Source organism: Orcinus orca, chromosome 1 (assembly GCF_937001465.1).
Source record: "Orcinus orca chromosome 1, mOrcOrc1.1, whole genome shotgun sequence".
Taxonomy (NCBI): Eukaryota; Metazoa; Chordata; class Mammalia; order Artiodactyla; family Delphinidae; genus Orcinus; species Orcinus orca.
The window spans coordinates 45,827,247-45,843,006 of NC_064559.1; the positions used below are offsets into that span (position 1 = coordinate 45,827,247).

The 15,760-nt window shown below is 35.2% G+C and overlaps 1 protein-coding gene across 1 annotated transcript in view; it reads right to left on the bottom strand.

The window, feature by feature from the left end:
- Positions 1-15,760, bottom strand: part of HMCN1 (hemicentin 1) — a 534,342-nt gene that overhangs the window by 349,178 nt on the left and 169,404 nt on the right. Inside the window, exons 5-6 of the mRNA XM_004275232.3 lie at positions 3,571-3,742; positions 1,697-1,803 (exon numbers count right to left, since the gene is read on the bottom strand). Of these exons, the coding sequence (XP_004275280.1) occupies positions 1,697-1,803; positions 3,571-3,742 (279 nt within the window). The remainder of the gene's footprint in view (positions 1-1,696; positions 1,804-3,570; positions 3,743-15,760) is intronic.

The following is a 15,760-nucleotide window of genomic DNA, read 5'->3' on the forward strand; positions in this document are numbered from 1 at the left end:
GACTCAGAACTTCTTATACTCCTTCTTACTGTGGTCACAGAAAGTCAGACTCAATCTAGTCATATTTTGGGCAAGTTGGTCAAAATAACTATAACATCAAATTTGGCCACATTTATTTAAAATATAACAGCAAAACACTTCATTGTTGACAATCTGATGCACTCAATAACTATTGAGCAACTACTATGTGCAAGGAACTGGGTGAATAAAACAGGCAGATGGGACCATTTCTGATCTATTCAATAAAAAATTACTAATTTTATCTCACATTGCCTTTTTACTTACACCCTTATCCCATATTATCCATGTTTAAAAATCCATATTACACTTTCTATTTTCCTTATAAGGCTGAGAGTTCTGAGAATAAAAAATTGATATTCTAGGATTTAAATGGAGTTACAATGAAAACTTTCATTCTTTAGATTGGTAAAGTTAATATAAGTATTCCTTAAAAAAAACTGGCATGCAAAAATAGCACCTTGAATCTCTACAGTGTAACACCTCCGCATACTTTCACAGAAGCTAAATAATTTGAACTATGAGCCCATTGATCCCATTTTTTTTATGGAGGGATGCTGAGACAATGAAAGAGTAAATGATGTAAGGGGTATCTTCATTTGAATTGTCCCGGAAGGATTCTAGAGTAAGTTGTTCATTTGGGAGGTATGACGGATGCTAATAAGCAAAGAGCAGGTAACACAGGAAAAAGAATGCAGCCCATAAAGGGTGTGCTTTTAAGCCTGCTCTCACTGGAGCTTATTCCTGCAGGGGCTGAAAGCTGCTTTTGAGGGGCTTCATCCTCCGGAAGAACAGCCTTCTCCTGTTCAGGTTAAACAAAAAAAAAGCCTCTCAGACACAGAAACACGGGTACCTGAGTTGGAAATAGGCCAGAGCACACTGAAAATTTTGAGAAATATGGGCAAGCCACTCAGACCACGTACTACAGTGGGTCCCACGTATAATGTGCAACAGAACTAGATCTCAGATTTATGGCATCCTGAATTTTGAGGGTATGTTCTTTCCTCCATACTGCCAAAATACAGTGCATTCTTAGAGTGAATATATACTACTTAATTTAATTCTAGGATACAAATACCATTCTGTGTTAAAGTACACAATGAATGTGCATCCACCAAATACCAATAACCAGCAGTGCTTGAGAGCTTATTCTGTAGCAGGAACTATGCGAAGTACTTCATTTGTACCATCTTAATTTAATTCTCAGCACAATTCTATGAAGGAAAGGACTATTATTGCCATCCTACACTACAGAGGTGGAAAGCAAGGCACAGAGAAGTTATAGTTCTGATGTAATGCAGCTTTTAAGTGGCGGTGTTGAGATTCAAACCCAGGGCAGTTCCATACTGGGGCCTATGCCCCAACCATCATTCTCTACTGGCTCCACCTCTGATTGTTTTGGAAGCAGACAGTGGCTAACACGATCAATCTGCAGATTTGATGATAGGAAAACTATCCAAGAATTTTAAGTCTATTTATAGTGGTATTGATGCCTTTAGTGGTCATCAAAACTTAACACTATCCATTCATGTGATCAAGACACCTCCTACAAATACACCATGTATATTGCTTTTTAGTAAAAGCGTTCTCTATGATTGCTAGAGAAGATATAAATATTGTATACACTCTATAAAACATGCCAACACCAAAATAAAATAACAAATAGACTATAAAATACCTTCACTGTCCATATTCCAGCCTCTGGCTCTTTAACATTCACCACCTTGGCAGAGTTATGAATATTTAATAGTTCATTCAGGCCAAATCCCTTTTTTATCAGCTTCCCTGCAAGACAGACATAATGGTAACAAGCATAATCTTTCTTTCAGCTATGTATATTAGCTGTATACATTTCCAGTACAAATTACCTGATGGACATTTGTGCCTCTAGCTCAAAACATTATTTATATCTAAAATATACTCAACTTTAGCATTTCTGGACATTGGAATTGAAGTAACATTCCTATTTGCTATGCTGATTTGATCTTATAAAGAGAGTAACAAATGACAGGCTGTAATCATATTTCCAAAGCCAGCCTAGGTAACTATTATGGCTACCAAGCAGTTATGTGGAGTCCTCAGAGACATTTACACTTGATAGATGGCAAAAACAGTAAAACAGAATAAATGTCTTTTGGAAGATCACTCAGGGTATTACTAACATAAGAGCCCTGGGCATATCTTTGCATAAAGTGTACAACTTCAGTTTTCCACGAAGCACAGCTTGAAGGCTTTTACTTGTCATAGGAATAGTTAAAGGAGGCAGTGTAATGAAGTAGCATGATAGGTGGAACTTAGGAAGAAAAGCCAATTTGGAATTAAGCCATAGTTTACTTATTCACTTCACTCTTGGCTCTCCTATGGACTACTTCTGCAGTTATATAAACAAATTAATTATAAGAATTCTATGTTTGCATCAAAAGCTTTACAATCACTGTAAATGACTTTTAAAATATCAATATCAATGACTTTTTAAAGTAGCAGAAACTTAAGGCAATGGTTACAGGTACTTTTAAGTATCCAGATGATGAAAAACACAAATCTTTCCTGGACAGGTAGCATAGATGGTATTAGAAGAATGCTACCTAAAAAGACAAATCCATTTCTAAAGACAAATCCATTTTTAAGACCAAACCTGTAGAAGTCTTGAAAAACAGATTTTGCTTGCTTGTAAATTTCAATTTGATTGTTAGTGTGGATGAAGCCTTTGAGGACAATTTCATACGCTATTTTCTTTAAGGTATTAGTTATTTTCTAAGACTCAAATAAGTAAGAAAGATAGTTACTCCCTCCCCATTTACAAATATTCACAAATAGGTTAAAAAAATGTAGCACATACTAAAGCTACAATGGGAATAAAAATATTTTGCAAACATCAATAGGTTTAAAAAATTTTTCTAAATGCAAATATTAAGAAAAATGAGGTTTCTGTTTTTATTAGATTACTATTCAACATTAAGTCTTATTGTAATATTCAGCTGGCAATGGAATCAAGCCAAAACTTAGGGTTCTACTATACAATTACTGAGGAAGCAAAGTAAATTAAAACATCATTCTAATGAGAACATGAATTTGTTTTTTAATGATTGTCTCCTATAAAATTAAAATGTATCTAGAAAATGATACAGTAAAAAAATTAATCAATGGTTTTAAGAGGAGTTTTTTCATGTGATTCACTTAAAAATAACATAAAATACTGAATTTTACAGAATAAGTTATTGTGAAGTATTTCCCCACATAAAGATGAGGAAAATATGATTTCAGGTTCAATTAAAATATTTTTTATTTTGGATACTTTACCTACAATTAAGTTAGTACATGTGATCTGTTTAAATTATTAGGAGTTTTAGCTTTTTGAATCTCATGTTAAGTCAATAATACTTATCACTAAAAACATTCAGTTTTAATTTTTAAACATCTTCCCTAGTCACTTTTGGATTTATTGAATTTATTCATAAAGTTAGCATTAATTTGAACAAGTAAGTGTACAAAAAAATCTTTTACCTTTCATGGTTTTTCTATTTTATTATATGAATGTCCCATATATCTCACCTAAAGGATTGCGAATTTCAATCATTGGAGAAGGGCCACTCAGAGACACAGTAACCTCTTTTAGACTGGGATCAAAAGGAATTTTCCAAGTGTTTACAGCCTGTTCCAAATGATCTGTTGACAAGAGGTGAACTTTGGAAGCCTGAACCGCTTCCTCTACCCATTTTAACACCTATAAGAGAAAAAAAGAAGCATGAGTAATATCAAAACATTTACAGCTTTATACTACCTCGAATTCCTGGTGCAGTAGTTGACTGTGCTTAATTACACGACTCCGTCACTTTCTGTACTGGTGTGAGGTTTATTTCCATCACAGTTAAGACAAACTTTCCCAACCCTCAGAATGGGAGGAAATATTCACAGACGATAAGACCAACAAGGGTTTATTCTCCAAAATTTACAAACAGCTCATGCAGCTCAATATCAAAAAAACAAACAATGGAAAAATGGGCAGAAGATCTAAATAGACATTTCTCCAAAGAAGACATACAGATGGCCAAGAGGCACATGAAAACATGCTCAACTTTGCTAATTATTAAAGAAATGCAAATCAAAACTACAATAAGATATCACCTCACACGAGCCAGAATGGCCATCATCAAAAAATCTACAATTAATGCTACAGAGGGTGTGGAGCAAGGGAACCCTCCTACACTGTTGGTGGGAATGTAAATTGGTAGAGCCACTATGGAGAACTGTATGGAGATATATATACAATGGAATACTACTCAGATGTGGTATATACACAATGGAATACTACTCGGCCATAAAAAAGAATGAAATAATGCCATTTGCAGCAACATGGATGGACATAGAGATTATCATACTAAGTGAAGGAAGTCAGAGAAAGACAAATATCATATGATATCGCTTATATGTGGAATCTAAAAAATGATACAGGCAGATTATCAACTTTGAAGAAATAAATTTTAAGGAGGTATGGGAGGAAGGAATACATTTTATAAAATGTTACAAGGAAGCTCATGAATGACCTTTGAATAGTAGGAGTTTTAAGTATGCTGTTAAAAATCTGTAAGGGACAGTTAAGAAAATTATCAGACTGTAAGAGAAATGTGTGAGCTTGCCAAAAAAGGATTTCAGTGTAGATTTTGTCTTTATCAAATGAAGTTAAAGGAACAAGTTATAAAGTTTGAATGGAAGAGCCTGCCATTGTTGCTCCATAACTGGTTGTTGCTGTGTGCATTCCTTTATTGAGCCTACATCTTCATAATCTTTTTGGCAGGTATATGTTGAACACTTGTTTCATGCTCAAGACAGGATCAGAGAGCATGGATACTGACAACTGATTTGTCTGTTTTCTTCTTTTTCCATGACTGTATCTACTGCCTCATCTTGATCTACAAGCAAAACCTAGAAAACCTACAAAAATAAGTGTTTTGTGGTTTATCTAGGAATAATACAGAAGATATTGCTGTTATTTTTGGTGAAGAAAATCAATGTTGTAGAGTTTATTTCAACCTAAATAAAATGTGAATTTTGTTTAAAATTTTTTTTAAAAAATGATACAAATTAACTTATTTACAAAACAGAAACAGACTCACAGACTTAGAGAATGAACTTGTGGTTACCGGGGGGAAGGGAGTGAGGGAGGGATAGATTGGGAGTTTGGGACTGACATGTACACACTGCTGTATAAAAAAAAGAAAAAAAAGACAAACTTTCCCTACATCCACTTATTATAGTAGGTTCAGAATAAAATGCTAGTTTAACTCATGCACAAATTTCAATTTTTATATCTTGGAATAATATATTCAAAATGAGATTACAGTGTCCAAAAACCAGTTGTGCAGAGATATTACTTGCAGAGGTATTACAGACAGTTCTATTTCTCAAGAGAAATGAAAAGAACCTATAAAAAACATGGTAATGGCGATACTGAGATTCTTTTTCCCTCCATTCTTTCTTTCTGGATTTCTTTCAAGGTCCAATTTATAAAAGATAATTCGCAAATTATCAAATCCAATTTCAATATATTGGGTATTGAATTATTGTAATAGAGTATACTATAATTATATATTGTATATTATAATATATATTGTAGTATATTAATTATTGAAAAATAATTGCCATGCCAGCAAAATATTCATTTTTATGATAAAATAAATAAGTAGAAAATAATGGGAAAAGTAACCACTGTATTTTTTTAAAATGGAAAAATATTTCACCACCAATTTAAGTGGTGTGTCCTTGAAAACTAGGTTTTGGGAAAATATTAAGAAACTGGGTTATAATAGGGTATTAATAACTCACTGTGAACAAGGAAACCTTCCAGTCCACAGAAATGTTCTGCAACAACAAACACAATTCCTCATTAAACAAAGAGGTCATGACTGGACAGGTACTGCTTAGTTAAACTTACCCAATTACTTCTAAATCATACTAAGCTTTATTCCATCTCAGATCTTTCTCTGGCTCATATATCCTTTAAGACTATATCCCTTGTAATTATGCATAAAACACTGAACAGTGCTGGATATTAAGCTACAGCCAAGCTACTCAAAATAAACAAAAACATACTTGAAATTTCAATAGTAGTAGCCACAAATCAATTAATCAAACAAGTATTGTGCAATAACTGAATTCTCTGTAAAAAGGATCCTCCCATTTTTTTTTTTTTTGTCCTCAAGGATGAGGAAAGTGGCTAAGACATATTATCATAAAATTAACAGTGTGAGGCAATTATGTTCATTCATTAAATAAAGGTTTATCATTCAAAGTACTCTTCCAGGTACTGAGTGTTGATGAACATATTTTTAGTCAATATTTAGTAATCACACTTCTTCTCTGAACTAGTATCTTTTTGCATTATTTTGTAGTCTGCATTATTCGTTTTTAATAAATCTTCTTACCTTTCCTCCAAGGTCAAGAACCCCAGCTCCTTTATCATTGTATACCCTGAACCAAGCGACCCGCTCTACACATAATAAAGGTGGGATATGTACTAATGTCCATGAAGTTGGTCATAATGATGATAATAACGATGTCTTCTTAAATAAAAGACTGTTATGGGAATTCATGAAACAGGGAGCCCTTGTTGAAATAATGTATGTAAGGTGCCCATCACAGTACTTGCCCCATAGTGGATATTCAGATGTTTTCCTCCATCTCCAACTAAATTCCCTTCTCTTCCCCTAATTGAATATTTCAATAATGACTTCATGGGCAAAGTGAAAACACTTATCCATGAAAGTCAGATAAGATTTCTGTAAATGAAAAAGAGACACAAAGTCATTCCAGGTAGAAGAGAAGTTCTGAAGAAACACAGAGAGACAGAAGTACTCATATATGTTAGGAACATGAGTGCATCCAACTGCCTACAGTTAAGTGCTCAGAAAAGGGAGAAGTGGAAGATGAGGTTGGAAGCTCGTGTCAGGGGCAGACTATGTATGGTCACAAAGTAAAGCTATGACAATCGGATTTTATCCTAAAGACCCAAATGAAAAATTCCTGAAGGACTTTATGCAGAGGAGTAATACATTGAATGTGGTATTTTACAAAGAAACACCTGTAGTGGTATCATCAACTAACTGAGCACAAAAAAATCTATTACATTTAATTACTCCATAAATCAAATGATATATTTCCTCAAAGTTTAACCTTATAAAGCACCTGGAATTTTATGTATGAAATAAAGCACGTATCAAGATAATTGTCTAAAGAAGCAGATGCCATATTTTGAAAAATGGGTTCTGAGTGACCTATCATGCTTGAACAGAAAGGTATGAATCATTCTGCTCATCAAATCTATCCATACGGCTGCAGAAACCAGACTGATTATCACTAATATTTGATCTTAAATAGAACACATGTTTTAATAATCAGAGTGTTGACATTCTTATGTCTTAAACATAGAATATGACTGCGTAACTCAAGGAAATGCAAAGAACTGACTTACTGTCTGAGAAAGCACTTGATAAATTTGACTGGGGATAAATAAGTTTGAGGATAATGTCTGATTTAGAGACTAAAGAAGGCAAAGGACAAGAGAAATCAGATAAATAGAACATTTAAGGACAAGACACAAAATGTGGCCATAAATAATTCTCAATGTAAGGGAAGAAAAGAATTAGAAAACAAGGATAGTATAGAATCTCAAGTTCAACAATGAAATGCAGTAGTGTTAAGTAGGAAAAAAAGTGAAATCAATTTTTTATACACCTTTACTTAAATGTATAGTGTATTCTGGGTGACTCCTCAAACATACCTCTCCTTCAAACCCAATGTAGAAAGGTTATGATATATCACTGGAAATCTATCCTGTTGTCTGTTAGTTATGGATGGAAAGCATTAAGTTCTAGGCATTCTTATGAAAATGGAAAACTATTTAGTTGCATTTTCATAAGACAATTGTGTTTAAATGGTAGGAAATGTAAGCAGGCTTTTGGTTTATTCTTAATACTGTTTCCAATTCATCAACATTTATGGGGCTTTCACAAAGGGATTACCATGTATCATGATACTACTTGTTGGGAAAGACACTCATGATACTTTTTTTATCCACTTACAGAAAAAAATCAAATTGAAAACAGATGCAACTCACTTTGTTAGAAAATACGGATATTACCTACATGTGAGTAAAAGTAGATCCCTGCAAGCCACAGATCACCATAAGTGAGGTTTCTGGCCTCTCATGTTGCCACATACAAGAAAAAAAAAACAACTCTGTCTAACCATGAGAAATGTTCTCATGAGATTGGAAATGATCTTATACTGATATTATAATGACAAAAAGAAGTGAACTAGAATAATGTGAGATCCTTTGAATCAGTACCTTTTCACTAACATAAAAACTGTTTCAACTCACTAGGGAACCATTAATTGTACATTAAGTTTTAATGTAAAAATAGTCTCTCATGATTTGTAGCAGCTTAAACCTCAAAGGGCCTTTGAGAACATCTAACCCAGCTCTTTTATTTTATAAATGAGGGAAACTGATATTTGAAAGAGTTCTTGTACCTTTTAAACACCTAACCAGACTGATTCTGGCTCAGTAGTTATTTTTTACATAAGCCCCTTTGTTCCTGAATACACTCTCTTAGTTTAAATATTTTGCATCCTATGTAATAATCAATATTTAAAAATAAGTTCATATTTCTATTCAACTCAGGAAGGAAATGCAAATATTATTGCAAAACACAAAACTAGCCTACATTATTATGTGTTATGAAATACAATGCACAGTATTAAGTAGAAATGGAAGTAAAATAAATTTTGCATACATCTTCAAGAATAGAATTTGAAGAAAACTTTGTTTGGAAGGATTTTTTTCTTTTTTCTTTTTTTAATCAATATATGGTTGATATGTAACATTACATTCATTTCAGGTATACAATATAATGACTCGGTATCTGTACATATCGCAAAATGATCACCACGATAAATCTAAATAACACCCATCACCACACGTAGTTACAATTTTCTTTCTCTTGTGATGAGAACTTTTAAGATTTACTAAGCATCCTTCAAATATACAACACAATAGTATTAACTATAGCTACCAGGCTGTACATTACATCCCCAAGACTTACTTATTTAATAACTATAAGTCTGTGCCTTTTGATCCCTTTACCCATTTCGCCTATCCCACCAAACCCCCGCTTCTGGCAACCACCAATCTGTTCTCTGTATCTTATGAGTTGTTTTGTTTTTGTTTTAGATTCCACATATAAGTGAAATCATATGTTATTTGTCTTCTTTAGTCTGACATTTCACTTAGCATAATGCCCTCAATGTCCATCCCTGCTGTCAAAAATGACAAGACTTCCTTCTTTTTATGGCTGAATAATATCTCAGTATGTGTATGTATATATGCCACATTTTCTTCATCCATTCATCTGTAGGTGGGCACTTAGGTTGCATCTATGTCTTGGCTACTGTAAACAGTGCTGCAAAGAACACAGAATGAATATATTTTTGAGTTAATGTTTTCATTTTATTCAGATAAATACCAGAAGTGGAATTTCTTGATTATAAGATCATTTTTAATTTGGGGGATAACCTCCATACTGTTTTTCATAGTGGCTGTACCAATTTACATTCCCACCAACAGTGCACAAGGGTTCCCTTTGCTCCACATCCTTACCAACACTTGTCATTTCTTGTCTTTTTGGTAATAGCCATTCTAACCAGTGTGAGGTGATATTTCATCATGGTTTTGATTTGCAATTCCCTGATGATTAGTGACGTTGAACACCTTTTCATGTACTTGTTGGCCATTTGTAAGTCTTCTTTTTTTTTTTTTTTTTTTTTTTTGCGGTACGCGGGCCTCTCACTGTTGTGGCCTCTCCTGTTGCGGAGCACAGGCTCCGGACGCGCAGGCTCAGCGGCTATGGCTCACGGGCCCAGCCGCTCCGTGGCATATGGAATCCTCCCAGACCCGGGCACGAACCCACGTCCCCTGCATCGGCAGGCAGACTCTCAACCACTGCGCCACCAGGGAAGCCCTGTATGTCTTCTTTGGAAAAATGTTTTTTCAGATCTTTTGCCCACTTTTTAATTGATTGTTTGGGGTTTTTTGCTATTGAGTTGTATGAGTTTTTTATGTTTTCAATATTAACCCCTTATCAAATATATGATTTGAAACTACTTTCTGCCATTCAATAGGCTGCCTTTTCATTTTGTTGATGGTTCCCTTTACCGTGCAGAAGCCTCTTAGTTTGTTGTAGTCCCACTTATTTTCGCTTTTGTTGCCTTTGCTTTTAGTGTCAAATCCAAAAAATCATCACCAAGACCTATGTCAAGAAGTTTATCACTCACGTTTTCTTCTAGGAGTTTTATAGTTTCAGATCTCACATTCTAGTTTTTAATCCATTTTGAGTTAGTTTTTGTGAACGGCGTAATATAGTGGTCCAGTTTCACTGTTTTGCATGAAGCTCTCCAGTTCTCTCAACAGTATTTATTGAATAGACTTCCCTTTCGCCATTGTATATTCTTGGCTCCTTTGTCATAAATTAACTGACCATATATGTGTGGGTTTATTTCTGGGCTCTATTTTGTTCCATTGATCTATGTGTCTATTTTCGCAGCCATACCATAACTGTTTTGATTGCTATAGCTTTGTAATATAGTTTTAAATCAGGCAGCATGATGCCTCCAGCTTTGTTCTTTCTCAAGACTGCTTTGGCTATTTGACGTCTTTTGTGGTTCCATACAGACTTTATGATTGTTTGTTCTAGTTCTGTGGAAAATGCCATTGGAATTTTGACAGGGATTGTATTGAATCTATGGATTGCTTTGGGTAGTATGGACATTTTAACAATATTAATTCTTCCAATCCATGAGTAGGGAATACCTTTCCACTTATTTGTAATTTATTTCATCAATGTCTTATAGTCTTTAGTATACAGCTTTAACCTCCTTGGTTAAATATTTTTCTGAAGTATTTTAGGTATTAAGTATTTTATTTGTTTTGATACCATGTGGAAGGACGTTTTTAATGTAAAAAATTATATCCAAATGAATTTCTCCAGAACATCTTTTGTCCTTTTGGTGGGAAAATGGAAATATGGTAAAGTGTTAGATACAACTTGTAATTATGCATATATCTGTATCTTTGTTGTTGCTGTTTATCATCTGTCATCTCTACTAAACTGTCCCATGAGACAGAACAGAAGCTATGGATGACATGTTCACTACTATATCCCCTCAACCTAACACAATGCATGAGATACAGATATAGTAAATTCCTAATAAATATATATGAGGAGGGAAAAGAGGAAAGAGGGAGGAAAGAGAGAGAAATTGTATATCAGATCTTTACCCTCAGAGTTAAGAGTATGTGAAAAGGTAACATTTGGGCCCTGTGTTCATTTGTGACAAGCCCTCTCTCAGCACTAAATTTTCAACACTGAGCTGAATAGGGCACAAACTTGCAGGTGTGGTCTTAAACGTGAGCATCAGGCTCTAATTAGTTTTGATTTATTTGGTTAGCTAACTCGGGATTTAAAAATGCAGTGGAGATATCTCTAGAATTAAGTCCATTTTTAAAAAAATGCCAGTGTATGCTTTTCAGTAGCACTGGATGAAGATTTTTCAATCTCAGTAGTGGTAGAAAGTTGTTCAGTAAATGAATGCAACAAAGCAAAAGTAGTTTAAAAGGCTGGGTTAGGCATAAGTGCACCCACCTAATAATCAGAGCCTACCCAGAAAACCATCCATGTAATATTACTATTAATAACAGAAAGCACTTTTATAGTGTTTATTACATGCCAGATACTTTTAAGAGCTTTACAGTGAACTTCACAATAGCTCTTCGACACAGGAATGGTTACCTCCATCTTACATACGGAAAACCTAAAGCACATTCTCAAAGTTCATAAGTCACACAACCAGTAAGAAGGCAGGGCTGGCCTTTTGATTTCAATAATCTTGTCTATTTTCTAAATTTATCATAAGGAAAAATCACAGTTTTCAAGAGTGAATCAGAAATAATAGTTAGTGAAAAAAATCAATGCAGGTGTTTTAAATGAGAAGTGGCTTGCAAAACAGTGATTTGATTATCTGTATAGTATTATCACTACTTGAACAGTAAATTGTCAAGAATTAACTTACATAAAAATATTAAAGCCTTTAAATCTATATTGAATTTGATGTGAGAATGACTTACCACATTTCCAAGACAACCATTTTGTGATAAACCCTACATGATAGCAGAGGCAGGCTTCACTCCACTCTGATCTGGCTAAGAGAGAGAGACACTCCTCTGGGTAATCAGGAGAGCCTTTCCCCCTAGGTTCAAGTTCATTTTTACCCTGCAGTATAGCACAGAACCCATAATTCAGAATCTGCATAGAAGTCACTAAGCATTTATTGAGCATCTATTGAATATAAAGGATAGTACATGATATTATAGAGAATACCAAAGAAATAGAAACACACTCCCTGCCTTATAAGACATGACAATCTAGTTGGAGAAATGAGACAAAGACAATGAAAACAAATTAACTAGCTCTTACCTTCCAGTAATAAATTAAAAAGATCAGATTTATAGTCTCAATTTTATATTATAAATGATCAATTTATAGTCCTAAACTGGGATGCACTTTTCTACTCAAAAATTTTAATGATTCCCTGTTACATTCAGAATGAAGCCCAAGCCAGGAGTATACTGAGGGCTGGCAATGGGAGTAGTCTACCGTGGATGCAGATAATAAAGGGGTGCACTGTCTGTGGAAAACTTAAAAATAAAAAAAAAAAAAACGGACTAAAAGTTGCTCTACTTTCTAATATCATGTCCTAGTAATTCTAACCAATTCCCCCTTAAAAAAAATTGTTTGTCTAAAGTCTAAGCAACTGCTGTTATTACCGCTGAGTTTTAATAATACATGTAAGCTTCAAATTAGCACATTTTTATTACTTTCCCTTTAAGAAACATCATATTCTGCATAGACATTAATTCAGAGAACTCCCAGTTATATACCACATACATGGTCATGCTAACTCTGTTACTCACTTTCATTTCAAGAGTATATGTAGTACTGTGATCCTACATTTTCCTGTATTTAGACAGTAGATCCAAGCTATACCTTCATAGGTCAGGAGTTACATGATATGACATGTGTTAAAAGGATCACTCTAGGCTCTGTGTTGAAATTAGACTGTAGGGGATGAAAGGTCAGAAGCAAGGAGATCAGATATAAAGCCACTGCATTAATCCAGGTGGAAGATGATAGTGACCCAGACCAGGGTTGTAATAGTGGGGCAGAAAGAAGTGGCCAGTTTGGGATGTTTACTGAAGCCAGAGTTGGCAGGGTTTACTGAAGACCAGAAGTGGAGCCTGAGGATGATACCTCAGTTGCCATTAACTGAGACAGTGAAGACCACAGGAAGTTGATTTAAAGGGGTGATGGACTGAGGAGAAGAATGTAGGCTCTCAGCTTGGGCATGCCAAATTGAGACGTCTATTAGACACCAGGTGGAAGAAAGAAGCAGGCAGTCAGATATATGGATCAGAAGTTCAGTTAGGCGGTCCAGATTGGAGATATAATGGAATTTAAAATCATGAAGCTCTCCTCGCAGCCCCTCCCCACCAACAACTTACACAAAGGGGGAAGTACACCATCCTGTGAAAAATAAACTTAGACGTTAATAAACAATGGCCCAGAAGAAAGCCTTGGAACAAGTCTCCCCTTGTTCTGACTCCAGGCACCCTTCAGATGACAAGGTAACCCCCACATTGTATATGAGTCTGTAGGGAGTGAATGCACTAGTCATGCCAATACAAGTGTTGTAGACTTATGGCAATGAGATTTCTCATCATAGATTAATGAGTAGCATTCTAATCTTATACAACACTGTTGTGAGTTTGTCTAATGAGTGTCTGTTCCTGAGGAGGATGGGTCCACTTTTGGAGTGCTGACAAACCCAGTTCCATTAGTTTGCAATCTTAGCAAATCCACCACAGAAATGTCACATTTTGAGGTCTCTTAAGAAGGTCTTTTGGGCTTCCCTGGTGACGCAGTGGTTGAGGGTCCACCTGCAGATGCAGGGGAGGTGGGTTCGTACCCTGGTCTGCGAAGATCCCACATGCCACGGAGCAGCTGGGCCGTGAGCCATGGCTGCTGAGCCTGCGTGTCCGGAGCCTGTGCTCCGCAACGGGAGAAGCCACAACAGTGAGAGGCCCACGTACCGAAAAAAAAAAAAAGAAGGTCTTCTGCTGATAATATCCATTTTTATTACCCTCTGTGTACCTTATACCTATTTAATTTGGAAAATTCCAGAGTGAGCTTTTCCAGCAGTAAGTGCCCCAAAACAAGTGAGGTTGGTAATTCATGGAACAGACCATAAATGCTCATGCTTGAAGGTAGGCAAAATAAGAAATAATTTATGTGTTATAAGGTTTTTGTCAAGAAAAGGCTTTCTGGTGGAACAAAATTTTACTGAGTTCAATATAGAGAATACGGGTTGGGGGAGGGCTTAGAAATTGGAAGAGCATTAGAAAATTTGGGTTCAACAGGGACACTACAGAGGATTGATGACAAAAATGACAATCAACTTCAACTCTATGAACACCTAAAACTTGTGTAAAACTACTACACCTTCAACATGATGAAAGTTCTCTAATGCAAAGCAGCTGAAAAAATAAAAGCACACTTCAGACATTTCTGAACGGTGAAATCATTCCTGCTGTTATAAAGTGTCAAAGTATATTTCACTAATTTATCTTCATAAAATTCTTACATGTCAAAGCTCAATGCACTACAAAGGACTGAGGAAATTTATCTTGCCAGATTATTTAAAATAATAAAAATATAAAGGATTGACTTTTATACATTAGATCCTCAGACTTTATTCATCGTATAGCTAATAGCTGGTATCCTTTTACCAATCTGTCCCTGTTTTCCTAACCACCCAGCCTCATTGGTGAAAGTGGGGTGTTAAAGTCCCGTACTATGATTGTGTTACTGTTGATTTCCCCTTTTATGGCTGTTAGTATTTGCCTTATGTATTGAGGTGCTCCTGTGTTGGGTGCATAAATATTTACAACTGTTTTGTCTTCTTTTTGGATCGATCCCTTGATCATTATGTAGTGTCCTTGCCTCCCTTGCCTCAGTCTTTATTTTAAAGTCTATTTTGTCTGATATGAGAATTGCTATTCCAGCTTTCCTGTGATCTCCATTTGCATGGAATGTCTTTTTCCATCCCCTCACTTTCAGTCTGTATGTGTCCCTAGGTCTGAAATGGGTCTCTTGTAGACAGCATATTATATGGGTCTTGTTTTTATATCCATTCAGCCAGTCTATGTCTTTTGGTTGGAGCATTTAATCTTTTTACATTTAATGTTATTATCGATATGTATGTTCCTATTACCATTTTCTTAATTGTTTTGGGTTTGTTATTGTAGGTCTTTTCCTTCTCTTGTGTTTCCTGCCTAGAGAAGTTCGTTTAGCATTTGTTGTAAAGCTGGTTTGGTGGTGCTGAATTCTCTTAGCTTTTGCTTCTCTGTAAAGGTTTTAACTTCTCCATCAAATCTGAATGAGATCCTTGCTGGGTAGAGTAATCTTGGTTGTAGGTATTTCCCCTTCATCACTTTAAATATGTCCTGCCACTCCCTTCTGGCTTGCAGGGTTTCTGCTGAAGGATCAGCTGTTAACCTTATGGGGATTCCCTTGTGTGTTTTTTATTGTTTTTTCCTTGCTGCTTTTAATTTTTTTTCTTTGTATTTAGTTTT